The sequence below is a fragment of the Athene noctua genome, chromosome 4 (assembly GCF_965140245.1).
Source record: "Athene noctua chromosome 4, bAthNoc1.hap1.1, whole genome shotgun sequence".
In the NCBI taxonomy this organism is placed as follows: domain Eukaryota; kingdom Metazoa; phylum Chordata; class Aves; order Strigiformes; family Strigidae; genus Athene; species Athene noctua.
Window position 1 is genome coordinate 35,314,869 of NC_134040.1, and position 14,678 is coordinate 35,329,546.

Here is a 14,678-nt window from a genome sequence, read left to right on the forward strand (position 1 = left end):
TATTGTTGTTGTTCCAAAAGAAATGTACCAAACCGTTTGTGAATTTACAAGCAGTGCAGCCTCGCTCGCTCGCTCCCTTTCCTACAAATTTAAATGTGGCTTTTCTACAAACAGCCCTCCAAAAGGGACTTTCCTCCGTGGAAAAGTATTGCGATTATAGGTAATAAATAACCGACCGACCAAAAATAAATAAATAAATAAGCAATCAGATAGATAGATAGATAGATAGAAAGATAAATAACCGAGCCGGTCTGAATAACCATCGCGATACAGCTTTGAAATCGAGAAAGACGGATATTGTGCTGGCAAGAAACCCGAAGCGACAAACACTCCCCCCATCCCCCCATGCTGTCACCTACGCGGCCACGTCCTTTCTCGCTTCGGGAGCAGCGTGTGATGGGGACAATGTGGGAATCCCCATTAAATATGTAACGCGGTAAACAAACAGCTCGGACAGTGAATCAGGCTACACAAATAATGTAGGACATCTACTATAGGGTGCCGACGCCGTACGAATAGGAATACTCGTCAGAGAAATACCTTGGGTTCAGGTGACAATTTACAGATGGCCAAAAGGGACGTTCAGAAGAAGAAGAGAAAAGCTCACGTTCATAAATCCTACCAACACAAAATATTTGATTCTCACTATTCATTTTTTTTACTTTTATCAAGACTTAGATTAAAGAGGTGTAATTAATTAGAATGAGCACAAAATGAAGTTGCTAGAGAGATAAATTAATAATTTACAAGGGGTTGTTTGGCGGTAATCTAATAATAGCTTTTGAAGACCAGTGAACACAGCAGGATCAGCTCTTTCCCTAAGCGTTATAACTTCAGAGAAGGAAAAGGATAATAACCACAGTAAAAATATATATATATATTTATATATTTATAATACGCAGTGTAAATGCAGAAAACCCTGCCATCTGTTTTTTTTTTAATCATTATTATTATTATTTAAATCAAAATACTTTTGAGACTTCTCTCGCGGCGCAAGCCTCAACTCTAGATTCAAGTTTGGGTCCCGAGAAAACCGTGACCCTGCGGACACGCCGCTGCGAAGGGCGCCTTTCGCTCTTGCACCCAGGCGAGCTCCGTTAAGAATTAAAAACCAGCGGTACTTGCCGGGGCGGGTCCGGGCGGCGGCTCCCGCGGGGAAGTTCCCCCGAAAGTTGGGCGGTGGGGCGGGCGGGGGGCGGTGGGGTGGGGTTGGTTGGTTGGTTTGGTTTTTTTTTTCCTCCTTTTGTTTTGTTGGTGTTTTTTTTTTTCTCCTTTTGTTTTTGTTTTGTTTTTTTTCTTTCTCCTTTCTTTTTTGTTGTCGCTGTTGTTGATCGATTTTTTTTTTTTTGGGGGGGGGTGGGAGGGGGGTGAGGGTGGTGGCGCGGCCGGTTCTCCCCCACGGGCGGGCTCAGATGCCGGCCGAGTACTTCATGCGCTTCTGCTTCTGGCGCTGGTTGCAGAACCAGACGCGGACCACGTTCTTCTTGAGGTCCAGCTTCTCGGCGATGGCGGCGATCTTCTCGGAGGAGGGCCGGGGCTGGAGGGCGAAGTAGGCCTCCAGCGAGCGCTTCTCGGGGGCGGCGATGGAGGTCCGCTTGCGCTTCTTCTCCGCGCCGCTGAAGAGCTCGGGCTTGGCCAGCTTCTCGCGGTGGGACTTCTCGGCCTCCTCCAGCCAGGCCTGCAGGATGGGCTTGAGGGCGATCATGTTGTTGTGCGAGAGGGTGAGCGACTCGAAGCGGCAAATGGTGCTCTGGCTGAGCGAGCCCACCCCCGGGATCTTCAGGTTGGCCAGCGCCGAGCCCACGTCGGCCTGGGTCACCCCCAGCTTGATGCGGCGCTGCTTGAAGCGCTCGGCGAAGGCCTCCAAGTCGCGGGGGTCGGCGTCCACGTCGCTCATGCAGCCCATGTGGGCCGGCAGCCCGTGGGCGTGGGCCATGCCCAGCGCCGCCGGGTGCATGGGGTTCATGCCGGCCATGTGAGGAGCGTGGCCCGGCGTGGAGACCACGGCGCCGTCGGGAGCCGTCATGGCCCCCAGCGCCAACCCCGGCGTCAGGTGCTCCAAGAGTTCCCCCTCCAGCGCCTGGTGGGGCTGGTGGTGATGGTGGTGGTGGTGGTGGTGGTGGTGGTGGGTCCCCGACAGGGCGGACGGGTGGGAGATGGGCACCGAGGAGGAGGAGGCGGCCGAGGTGCAGGGGATGGTGTTCATGGTGTGGTACGTGGCGTCCGGCTTGAAGGGGCTGTGGTGCGGCGGGTGGTGGTGGTGGCTCTTGCTCGGGGAGACGATGTCCACCGCTGCCAGGGCTTCGGCGCGGGCCAGCAGGCTCTCGTCCAGACCGCCGAATATATTGCTCTGCAATTGCAAATAGAAGGCACACATAACGCTCAGCAGGGAATTTCGCCTCCCCGCGCACTCCGCCGTGCCACTAAAACCTTCCCAGCATGTTAAAAGAGAAATCCGGGAGAAGGGGAGGGCGGGGGGTGGGGGGTGGGGGGGGGAGAGGAGAGGAGCGGAGCGGAGAGGAAGAGAGGAGACGAAAAGAGGAGAAGAGGGAGCGAGCGGGGCGAGGGAGCGGGCGCGGCGCGCAGCCGCTCGCACGGAGGCAGCCGGCGGCGGGTGGACGGACGGACGGACGGACGGACACACGCACCGGCCGCACGCCGCATCCCAGGTCATAAAAATTAATACGGGCGGCAAGAGCCGCCGCATGCATAAGTTGGGCTAGCGCCCGGCGGCGCCGGGTGATTTGCTGCGCGGCCATGAAAAAATCATCAGGCGGATCCGGGGGGCCGCCGAGGGGCTCCCCTTAAAGAGGGGCGGCGGGCGGCGGGCACCTACCGGAGGGGCGGGCAGGCAGGCCCGCCGCATCGCCTCCGCGCCGCCGCCGCCGCCACCGCCGCCGCCGGGGCCGGAGCCCGAACCGGAGCCGGAGCCGCCGGTGCCGGAGCCGGAGCCGGGGCCGGAGCCGGAGCCGCGTCCGGCGGAGCCGCCGTTGCCGGTGCTGCTGGGGGAGCTGGCGGCGGGGGCGGCGGCGGAGGGGCAGGGCGAGGCGGTGTGCAGGGCCGAGTACTTGGTTTCGTGGAGGCCGCCGCCGCCGCCGCCGCCGTGGGGGAGGCCGAAGGGCTGCTTGCTGCTCAGGGACATCATCATGGTGCTCGCCGCCGCCGCCGCCCGGCCCGCCGGCAGACGGCCGCCGGAGGAGGGCAGGGGCGCGGGGCCGGGGGCCCGGACCCCCCGGAAAAGCCACAGGAGCCCCGGCCCCCCGCCCCCTCCGCGCCCCCACCCCCCAAAAAAAGAGTAAAAAACCCCCCAAAATTAAAAAAAAAAAAAAAATCCCACTCGCCCCCCAGCCGGCTGCCCGAGCCCCGCCGGGGAGGACGCGGCCGGGAGAGGCGAGCCGGGGATGCGCGGGGATGCGCGGGGGATGCGCGGAGGATGCGCGGACTGCCGCCCGGGCGCTCGCCGCCGTCCGCCGCCGCCTCCGCTCCGGCGCCGGCCCTCGCCTCTCGCGAAGTGCCCTCCCCGCCGCCGCGCCGGTGGGTTTTACTCTCTCCCCTCCCTCCCCTCCCCTCTCGCCTGTCACTACAGCCCAACTCCTCGGGAAGGGCCCTCCGCGCCTGCCTCCTCGGCCCCGGCCCCCTCCTCCGCCGCTCCCTGCCCGCCCCCCGCGCCCACGCCCACGCGTGCTCCCACACTCACCGCCGCGTCGAGCCCCGCCGCCTCCCGGAAAGGGGAGGGAAAAAGCCGAAAAAGAAAAAAAAAAAAAAAAGAGGGGGGGTGGGGGGGAGCGACCCGTCGCCCCAAATCCACCCTCCATTAAAAAAAAAAAAAAAATTAAAAAAGGAAAGAAGAGGAAAGTCCCGTCCGGGCTCACAACGAGCCCACGGGCAAAGGGGGTCCTGGCACGGCTCGCCGCTCCGCAGGGGACGGCGGGAGCTGCGCAGTGGCCGGGGTCTGTCCCTCCCCGCCTCCCCCGGCATCCCCCACAGGCGGGGAGCCAGAGGGATCCTCCTGAAAAAGCGCCCCGCTGTCCCGCCAACTTCCCCCAGCCTCCGTCGTCGAAAAAGAAGAAAAGGGGGGGGGGAAAAAAAAAAAAAAAAAAAAGAGAGGGAAAAAAGAAATCGGGGGAAGTCGGTTTTACTGAAGGTGGCCGGGTTTATTTCCATGAATTTCACTTTGCAGCAGGAAGGTTAAAATAAATGCTTAGGTGTTTAATTTCTCACCTAAACAGCAGACTTGGTAATTTTAGGGGAAATAAAAAAAATTACATTGTATCAGCTCTCACTGTCGCCAGCTCGGAGAAATGAAATAAATCAAAGTTAAAAGCTTGAGTATCATTTAATTATGGTGCGAATAGCGCTTGGAAAGAAGTAGAACAACATCTCTAAACAAATTATGGCCGGGCCAGGAAGGAATTATTAGATTGAAATTTCATTTAGGCTCGGGAGACACAGCGCTTCAATATGTAATCTGTTATGCCTCATCTGATTTGTATGCTTAATTCAGCTTGACGAATTTATTAGTTTTCATAATAGTAAAAAAATTGAGCAGCACTATGGGCTAATGCATTGTGTGTACTATAAATTGTATGTCACCGTTGAAAGGCTGAAGTCTATAGAAATCTTTTATTAATGACAACATAGGAAAGAGGATTTTCTTGCAAGCCTTTAAGGAGTTCATGCCAAACCTCCGCGCTTCGTGTCTCAGTAGGCTATTAACATATCGTCATACTAATTAGGCTACTTCATGAGTGATATAATTTCAAACTTTAAATTATGTTCTAATTAACAAGGGTTGTCCAATTTGCTTAATCTTCAAAAGGCTTTTGGCTTGTCTAATTAGTCTAAAGCATCGAGCACCTCCAACGCCCAAGAAAAAGCCATCAATACCGTTTGTGCGTGTTTTCCGTGAATCCCGGGCAGGATCCACGCGGGGCGCGGTCCGCCCGTGGCGGGGAATCAGCGGCCCCCCCCGCCGGATCCCTGCAGCGCGCCGGCCCGCCCTGCTCGCCCCTCCGCCTGCGCGGTGGCGGCCGCAGTTTTCCGCGCTTCGGCACGGCCGGGCCGGGAGGGCTCGGGCAAAGGAGGAGAATCTCCCGCTTTCTGAAAATTAAAAAGAAAAAAAAGAAAAAAGAAAAAAGAAAATACCTCATTGGCGCTGGGGGTCCGAGGGCAGGCAGCCTGCCGCGGCCGCGGAGCCGAGGAAGGGGCTCTGCCCGCCCGGCTCCGGCGGAACTTTGGCGGAGAGAAGGGCGAGGGGGAAACCTCTCCACGCTGTACGTTTAACCCCTCCCGCACTGAGTTTAATTACTCGCAATAGTTGTTCTAATGTATGCTGTCACACGGGAGAATTGAGAATGCATATCGTTAATATGAATTAATCTTGATTTTAATAGCAACTGACAACCCATCTCCAAAACGCCGAGCGCCTATCGCCGCTCCTGCGCGACCGCCGCGGGGGTGCGGGGCAGCGCGGAGGAAGAGATGGGCAAACTTTCCTCGGAGCCGGGCCCGGGGGCTGACCCCGGCGGGCCCCGCGGGGCCCCGCGGAGCCTGCGCCCGCCGCTGCGGTGACTCCCCGCGCTGCAGGGACCGGCCGCCGGCCCCGGCCCTACCGCGCTGACGCCGCACCCCGCTGCCGGCAGCGCCCTGCCCGCGGCACCGCCGACCAGCAAACGCCGCGTTTCCTTCCCCCCCCCCCTTTTTTTCCTTCCCCCCCCTTTTTTTTTCGTTTTTTCCCCCCATTTTCCATTTTCCCAGTTTTTTCCCTCCCTTTTCCCCCTCTTTTTTTTTTTTTTTTTATATATATATATATATATTTATTTATTTATTTATTTAATTATAGGGACGCCGCGATGCCCAGCTGCACCCCCCGCCCGGTGAGGTGAGGGATGCCGCGGGGAGCCGCAGCAGGCGCGGAGCCCCCGCCTCCGCCCCCCCCTCCCCGGGGCCGCGGGCCGTGCAGCCGGCTCTGCGCCCCAGCGGGCCCCTAAATAAAAGGAGACACCCCCCCACACACTCCCCCCCGCCCCTTACCCACGCCCACACCCACGCCCTGACCCACGCAGACATCTGGGGAGAAATCACTGTCGCCTCTCATGTATCCACGTTCTGATTTACGATTAAAATTTAAAGACGCGCATTCATATTTTACCGAACCTAATGCGCCCTATGAATTTTTAATCCATTAAGATGTGGGCTACACTTTGAGCAAACTCTACGTTTTTTTGGAGCGCGGGGCAGCCCAGCCCCAGCTCTGCTGGAGGGGCTGCCCCAGTGCCCCACACCACCCCCCCGGCCCCCGCTGCCTCCAGGCCGCTCCCCCGGGGCTCCGAGGGGGTGGACCCGGCCCCGCCGCCGCGGGGGTACCGCGGCTGCGGACTGCTGCAACCCGCGGAGCCGCGGCAGACACGGGGCCGGGCCGCCCCGTCGGGGAGCCCCGCACCCCCGCGGTGCCTCCCGTGCCTCCCCCATCCCCCCGCGCTCCCCGCAGCCGGCATCGCTGCCTGCACCGGATCGGGACACCCCCCCCCCCCCCCCCCCCCAATCTAGTTTCGGGGCAGGCACCGGGGAGGGGTGGGAGGCCCTGAGGGGCCCCACAGGCCCCTTGGCCTCGCTGGGGCCGCGCTGCCGCCGCAAGCCAAGTCAAGTCACGAAGTCAAACTTAAAGCCCGGAACGATCAATGAAGACTTTTGCCGTCCGTGGCGCCTCGTGCTTCCTGGCACTAAAATAAATGCAAGAAATCGAAACTTAATTACTTGAAAGAAATCCAGAAATCCCTCTGCATAATTTATCCAGGCATTTTTGCGTGGCGTTTGTGTCGAACGCGCACGTTTAACTCCGCACGCTCCTCTCCCCGACGCCGCTCCCCTCGACAGGTGAGAGGCGGCCTCCCCGGGACCCCCGCACCCCCGGGACGACAGGGGTCTCCGGAGGAGCAGCGGTCCTGTGTGGGGCTCTCCCGGCGCTGAGCACACCCCGCCTCCCCCGCCCCGTCGGGGAGCATCTCCCGGGACAGGGATGCGCATGGGCAGGGCGGCGTGAGGTGCCCCCCCCTCCCCGCCCGCCAGCTGTGAGCCCTGAGCGAGGCACCCGGCAGGTATTTTCCGATCAGGAGTGTCTGGCGTAACAGCCCGAGTCTCCTGAGCCTAATGGAAAGCTCCTATAAAGTAACCCAGCTATTCTGATCAACATCCCTCTTGTCTTTGACGGCACCCCCACGGTCCTCCTCACGCACAGGGTGTGACACCTGCGCGCTGGGGGGAGGGTTTAAAACCCGGCAAAGAGGCCCTGGCCCCCCCATTTGCCATCTAGCCCGGCTGATAAGAGCCTGCGCCGGGAGCCTTGCGTTGAATTCATTAGGACTGGGAGTCTGCCGGCTCGGGAGCAAACTTTATCATAGACACCTCATCGAGAAGTTGAAGTAATGTTATGAAAGAATGAAAAATACGTTTGGGAGCTGCCTGGAAACTGAAGTACATTTTGATTTAACTTACATTAACAGAAACCTAATGTAAAAGTGAAGGGATCTAACAAAACCATTAATAATTTAAAAATAATTACAGATAGTCTATCCTTACTATTCATAACCACTCAACATTTTAGACAAAGAAAGCTGAATATTCTTCGTGGGAGAAAGATGTGAGCGGATTGCTAAGCAGGAGCCATTCGGCTCGCACGGCCTCTCCTCTGCAGGTGTACGTTGCACACTCCCCACGGTCCCCAGGGCACCATCCAAAAAGGACTTTTCCAGGAGGGAGGGCGAAAGCTGGCTGGGTGGGGAGGGCTGGTCCTGCCTTCCTGCAGGGCTTTTTGTCACGGACTTCAACCCCTCCTTCCAGCTGGAGTTGCTGTTTGAGGAGGGCCGAGTCTGGCAGGGACACCAGGGATGCTCTCACGGCTCCCTGGGCTCTCCTGAAGTTCTGCCAGCCTCAGAGACCTCGGAAAAGGCCTTTTCCATCCATGGCCTTGGCTAACACCAGCGGCAATGGTGACTCTCCTGTCCCGTGCTGTGCCGTGCTATTTAACGACCACTGGTATCAGCACCATACATCATCCACTTGGCCTGCCATGGCTCCATACAAAAGTTATTTTTAATGCATCCCTTTAATTCAAGTTTCCATTGTACACCTTATAGCTCAAGGGTCTTGACCATTCTGCCAGGCCACGATTTTGCCTGTGTTTCTGTTCATTTCGTGGGTTTTTTTTGAGATACACCTGCTGTACAAGCACTGTAAAATCAAGGCAGCCAGATACGAGACAAACTTCACTGCTTTTCCTTACAGATGAAGATAAAATTGCAAAGAGGGAAATTCACAGACGTAAAGTGGCTTCTAAAGGAAAAGAAATATCGGACAATGTAAAGCAGATAAGAAATTCAGATTTAACTCTCACAGGAACCTATCTAACAAACAACCTCACAGGTGGGATCCCTTCCTAACCGCTTCCCCAACTGCTCCTTGCACTGAAAACATTAAGATCTCATGGATCATTAAAAAAAATAATCCTATAAATCACACTGTGCATGTCCTTAGGACTCTGCTCTTGCTGATTTAGACAAAACCCTGGTATCTCAGATTACCCTTCATTAATTATTTTCATTAATTTCCCTTGTTATAGATGTATTATCACAAATCATATTCCAAACACATCCCCTAATTAAGCACAAAATTCCTCTCCACCTCTGTGTGTCATTTAAATGGAGCAATGAGAATGCACGTGTTCAGACCAGTACCCGGAGGCTGGTGGCAGGCAGCTGGTGCGACAAAAGATGGTGCTTGCATGTCAGCTGTCTTTCAGGACTTGCTCTAACTCAGAGAAAAAATGTTGCTTTTCCATTTGGTCATTAACATGACATGTTCTCAGCTCAGAGCTCTTAACCCTTACAAATTGTCAGTGTCCTCCATCTTCCTCTGCAATGTTTTCAAGGTAAATCTGAGTTCCTTTTCTCCCTCTTCCACCGTGCAAGATGTTGGCTGATCTCTTTATACGTCCCGAGGATTCATCAGGCACCACAGAGTAGCTTTCCCTTTCCAGCTGGAAAGAAAAACTATGACAGGTGATAAGCATTGAAAAAGGTACTGAAGATCTCATGGTTTTGAGAAGGCTGTCATCAATGGATAAATGCAATTTTAAAAAACGGTTTAACAGTTGTGTTACTAGATCAACGTTTGTAACTCAGAGCCATTAAACATTGTGCTAAAATACTTACTTAGGTAGAGAGGGTGCTGGGACCCCACATGAGAGGTGTATAATGTACAGCTGTGGTGTGTCGTAGCATGTTCTGTGCTTTCCACGATCTCCACATCTTTGGTGAGACCTTCCATAGACTCCTCCTGCTTCCTGAAAGGGTAGTGGAAAATGTCCGTGAATTAGTGGAAGATGTCTGTGAATTATTCTGTTTTCTTCCATGTCCACACAATCACAGCATGACAGGACTCGTCACCCTAGCTGGTGAGGAAGGCCCACTCAGACTTGCATCAGCTGGAAATACTAGATATATGATGATAAGACCAGGCATGCTGAGCTCAGACCTAGTCTACAGGCTCATCCTCCTCGAAAACCAGGCTGTAATTTTCAAAAACATACATCTGTGCATAAAAGCAATGATAATATTTGAGGGGGACATATGTGGACATAGACACTTGTCGACATTTTATTCAAAGCTAGTCACAAATTCTCAACTTTTTTCACCCCCCTCTTCTTTTTTTTTTTTACAATTCAGGAGAAATGCATTCCACCTTTCCTACAACCTCTGGGCATGCATCAAAGGCCTTCCCTTCACACAGAGAGCATGGGCAGGTATCTGCCTGTGTTCCCCTATCCCTTTTTTTAAATGAAATATTGTATATTCTGGAGACTGTTAATATAATGAAATCAAATTGTGAAATGCCTCTGCAGCTCATATCAACATTTCCTATTGGAAACAGCCTGTTAGGACTATGTTATCATGTATCTCTCGCAGTCCTGAGACAGCAATTGAATTCCAGTGAAATCTCTTACCAAAGGCAATCAAGTCAATCAATGGAAGTTTTGCCACTAACATCAAACCTGATGAAACGGTTCTGTGTTAAGAACTGCAAATATACACACAGAAAACGGGACAAATCAGAAAATGGGACTATGAAGATAAAGAAAAAATGCAGACAGAAAAGAAATGATACCCAGAAAAAAAAAATGCAGCAGATTAGTAATGAATGGGCATATATATAGCCAAACCAATACAGTGGTTTAAAATGCAGAAAACTCAGTTTATAGCCTGTAACACAAACTTCTGTAGAGGCATTTGCTTGGAATAACTCACACCCACACATCCCACTTTAAATAATTTACTGAATTGGGATGAACTAAACTTGTGCTTAATTGCTTTACTGTTTGTTTTGAGGGGAGACACCTGGGACAAGCCAAAGAATCTGTCACTTTAAAACTTTCAAATATCATCGTGTATGTCTGCTTATGTGTCTGTTGCTATTTATATATAGTAAATATAGCATCAAATCGTATTTTCACATATTAACCCCTGGTAGGTACCCAGACATAGTGAATATACTTGAGTAAAATGCAGGTTGTTTTTCTTGTGTAGGCCTGCACATTTCTGCGGAGTAAGTGAAATTGCTGCTGCACACCAGTGAGACAGAGGCAACACTAACAGGTCCCAGCATCCCTGGTTTTCCTAGTAACTCCAGCTCCCAGTGTGCTTGCCTGACTCCAAAGATATCCCTGCTGGGTCTACTCTAGCCCAAAGTAGGCCAAAATGGTGTGGGGTGGGTTTTTTTTCGATTTTTTTTTTTGTTGTTGTTTTCTAGTTTTTTTGTTGGGGGGATTTTTGTGGGTTTTGTTTGGCTTTGGAGTTTTTTACAGCTTGATACCATTTTTAATAATGTTTGTGGCTATTTTTGGATGAAGGGGTTGGATCTGACAAAGCTTTCACAACCTTTAAAACTTGCCTGATTTAAGTGCTACAGTTATGGAGGGGGTCTTAATGAGGAGGGATGCACTCGGGAGTCCATCTGTCTGTCTGGTGACCGGGGGACCCAGTGAGTGTCCCCACCACAGGGTGGGTAGGGATGCGGGTGGCTGAACTGCTGCTGTAAGAACACAGCCCAAGCACCCTGGGGGCACACAAGAGGAAATTAAGGGCAGCTTGTGGCTGCAAGGGGCTGCTCCCCTGTTGTTTTGGTTTGGTTTGGTTTGGTTTGGTTTTTTTGTCAGGGCAGCCCCGATGCCAGAGAGATGGGCTCAGGGTCAGGATCTCTGCTCCCTTCACCCCCCTCACTGGTTCTGGGATGCAGCGGTCCCGGGTGATGCTTTAGGACAGCGAGGGCCAGCAGCAGCTGGAGCTCATCCATGTTTCTGTGGCTAAAACCCAGGTCAGGCTCTGGGGAGCTGCTCAAAGTTTGTTCCAGGAAGGATGACCCCAGGAGACAAGTCCTGATGGCTGGGGTGACCCAGGGCTGGGTGGGGCTTCTCCGGGGCCGGTGTCTCCTCACTGCCTGGCCTGGGCCCCGCTGCTGGTTTCCAAGTAATAGGGAAAACTCCTCTCTCTTCTCAACAAGAGTCAAAAGCAAACCCCCCTTGAGTCTTCCAGCAGAGCGCTGTGACCCCCCCACTGTGAGGAGCATGTGAGAGGTATGTCTTGGAATGAAACACCATTTAATTCTTACTTTGTCTCTCTGATATACCCGCTACCCTTCCATGTCCCTAGTATGATGTCTCGTGGCGTGCCATAGTATGTTGCAGCGTGCTATATTGTGATTTCTATATAATAGCAGGTGTGTTATTTTATTTAAAAATGCCCTCAAAGGCAGGAGACATCTCAATCTAGAAAGAAGATTGTTTAATTTCTACTCATCAGTTGCTCAGAATACTTAAAAATGAACAGAAAGACCAGAAAATCTTAGGAACCTGACAAGTAAGGGTTATGTGCTTGGAGGCCAAAGCAACTGACTTTCATCAGTTAGCAAGGTCCAGCTGCTTAAAATACTAAAAGGTGGGGGGGCAGTGGAAAGGATACAAAACCAAAACAGGTGGGAGGAAAGAATATCTTTTTGCAGACAAATGAGGGGAAGAAGGTGATGAGAACAGTTTTTATCTGCTTCAAAATTGTGCTTCAGTAGCGGGCGGGAGCCTGTGCTCTGTGGGCTGGGTGAACCCTGGATGGGACGGGAAAGAGGCAGAGCTGGTTTGCAGTCCTGATATTTTAGGGGCCTGCTGCAGAAGTCAAAAGACTTGTGTAGGGTTTGATGCTCAATATTCATATGGTCGTGTTTTAGCAGGGGTGAGCTCTCTACATGCAGCTGTTGTTTTCACAATCTTGTAGATAAGCTGTGTCAGCACAGCCTTTATAAATCCCATTTTTACCAAAGATTTATGATATAACTGTAAATGTGTGCTCTGGACTGGTATCTTCCATAGAGGGTTTCAGTGAGGGATCTTATTTTTGAGGGTTGGTGCATTTATTTTCTATGCCTAAGATACATGATGAAAAATGTCATTTATAATGGGGCATAATAAAAATGGATGATCTTTGAGGGGAATAGTAGACTTACTCCCCCGTACCTACACAGTATCATTTTTGGTAACATTTTGATAATGATTTTACATGTGTGTTATAGTGGTGTGAGAGGCAATGGTAGGAGCTGCTGTGTCAACTCTTGACCTTGTCAAGACCACTATGCATGTACAAAGCAGTAAGGTTGGACAAAGAGGGAGGGAAGAAATGCTCATGCAAAGCTACATGGCTAGATTTTTGCTTTTATTTATTCCACTTTAAGTCAGAGATAACTGAGTGACTTGGAAGCGTCTTTGCTGATTTAATACATTGAATGCTCCAAATATTTCAATATTCTTAAAAAATTCAACCAGACCTGGGAATAGCTGGGTAGCTTGTGTCTGAGAGCTGAGATACACTGCCTCCTGCATTGCTGTTCAGCAAGACTGCCTGTTTTAAAGAGGCTGTTCAATGTTACCAACGGTTTTGAGACAGGCTGCATTCACTGTTGGATTCTGCATGTCATGTCCTGCTCAGACGAGGGGGACAAGTGACTCAGATTCGCAAATCCCCAATTGGAGCGGACAACAAGTCTCCAAGTCCAATCATTTATTAACTACCTACAATGTACTAATTGAACACATGATAATTGGCTAAGTATATAGCAAGTTGTAGCGAGCAATATAATATGCCTTGCGTTTCTTAACGGAAAAAGGAAAAGAGGGAGATAGAGGGAATGGGGGAATACAGATCACCGGTCTGGGTTCCTACGCTGATCCTGCCGGTGAGGGTTCCAGGAGGCAGCTGTCTTTTTTGTTGCCATCAGTCTTCTTCACTTCACTGCTCTCTCCAGATGGCCAGGGGGGCAGAGGGAGGCAGGGAGAGGGGCAGAGAGAGAGAGAGAGTGCCCTTTCTTCCCCCCTTTGATTTATACCCACTTTCCTTGGGTCCGTCCCCTAGGTCGACCCACAGACCTACGTATCCCATGTACAGGGAGGGGTAAGGTGTTTCATGGGATGATGTAATTAGCATGATCATGACAGCCCTTGTTAGCATATCGAGGGGTGTTAACTTTAATATGCATTTCGTGGATAATGAAGCAAAGTTCATTCACCGGACACATGGCCCTTGAAATTTGCCCAGGTGCCCCAGAGCAGAGCCGCCCTGTCTCCACAGGGCTCTCTCCCCCAGCTACATGGGACAGCGTTATCAGCTTCGGCCTCCACAGAATGCACCCTGTGACTCACATTTTTGTCTTGTGAGTGTTTGAGGCATTTCTTCAATCAGCCTCAACTTTTGCTTTCCCAGGTTGTTTGCCTTAGTTTCTCACAGGCCTGGTTTCTCGTCTCTCACAGGTATTGCCATACCCGTTTATTTCATTGTAATCGTGATAACTTTTTTGTGCAAATCAAGCTGTTACACATAAAATGGTGGAAGACAACAGATCTTTGCATCTCTATGAACAGTGACTGGTTTTCCCCTTACTGAGGGACTTCATGCACTTAAGGTGGTACAGGCATCTGCAAAGAAAAAGCCATGGACATGACAAACAAAAGCTGGTCTGGTGCATTCTTAATTATGGCAGGGCTCCTGCCAAGTCAAAGACCAGCCATCAAATGAGATTTTCACCAAATCTAGAGGAGAGAAAGGCTGTACTAGTACTGCTAGTTTTCAATCTTGTTTTGGTGGGTTTTTTTGTATGGTGGTTTGTTAGTTTTGTGGGGTTCTTTAAGTTAAAGAAATAACTGACAAACCAGAGACCATAAGCAGTTAGTTGCTTAGTGTACACAGTTACCTTTGAAATCATCATCCCTCTTTATATTATGCAACCAGAAATGACTGTGTGTGTTAGCACGTCCCTAGTCTGTTACATAATGTATGTATTAATTGGACCTTAAATACTATACTGGCACGCATCAGAATATTAAGGTTTCAAGTTATAGCAATTGTTCAGTTCAGGGTTATAACATGAGTTCTTGAACCACTCCTAGTGGTAAAGAAAACAACCCTAACTATAAGTCAACAAAGAAATTATTTTAGGTTTTGTGGTGTTCTTGCCAATTCCTCCAGTGTAGAAGCCACGAGTTTGCTTGCTTCCCCTGTTTGACAGGTCATCTAGGTAGCAGCAAGGGAAACGGTGAACAGCACCTTTTGGATAAAACACCCACCATGGTTTTGGAGAGGACAAAA

The 14,678-nt window shown here is 51.5% G+C and overlaps 1 protein-coding gene across 3 annotated transcripts; it reads right to left on the reverse strand.

The window, feature by feature from the left end:
- Positions 1–1,306: 1,306 nt before the first annotated feature.
- Positions 1,307–3,262, reverse strand: POU4F2 (POU class 4 homeobox 2). 3 transcript variants are annotated; one of them, XM_074903862.1, is made up of 3 exons: positions 3,052–3,262; positions 2,841–2,880; positions 1,307–2,360 (listed from the first exon to the last, which is right to left on the reverse strand). In XM_074903862.1, exons 1-3 carry the CDS (start codon positions 3,146–3,148, stop codon positions 1,409–1,411), a joined length of 1,089 nt encoding a protein of 362 aa, XP_074759963.1. In that variant the 5' UTR covers positions 3,149–3,262; the 3' UTR covers positions 1,307–1,408. The 3 variants fall into 3 exon arrangements, with proteins under 3 accessions (XP_074759963.1, XP_074759964.1, XP_074759962.1); XM_074903863.1 differs by having other exon boundaries at positions 1,307–2,350; positions 2,831–2,874; positions 3,046–3,262; XM_074903861.1 differs by having other exon boundaries at positions 1,308–2,350; positions 2,837–3,262.
- Positions 3,263–14,678: the final 11,416 nt, after the last annotated feature.

Excerpts from the sequence above, each read along its gene's own strand:
- POU4F2 (XM_074903861.1), bottom strand. The coding sequence starts at position 3,148 with ATGATGATGTCCCTGAGCAGCAAGCAGCCCTTCGGCCTCCCCCACGGC. Across the intron at positions 2,351-2,836 it reads CCTGCCTGCCCGCCCCTCCG|AGCAATATATTCGGCGGTCT; the intron begins GTAGGTGCCCGC and ends TTGCAATTGCAG.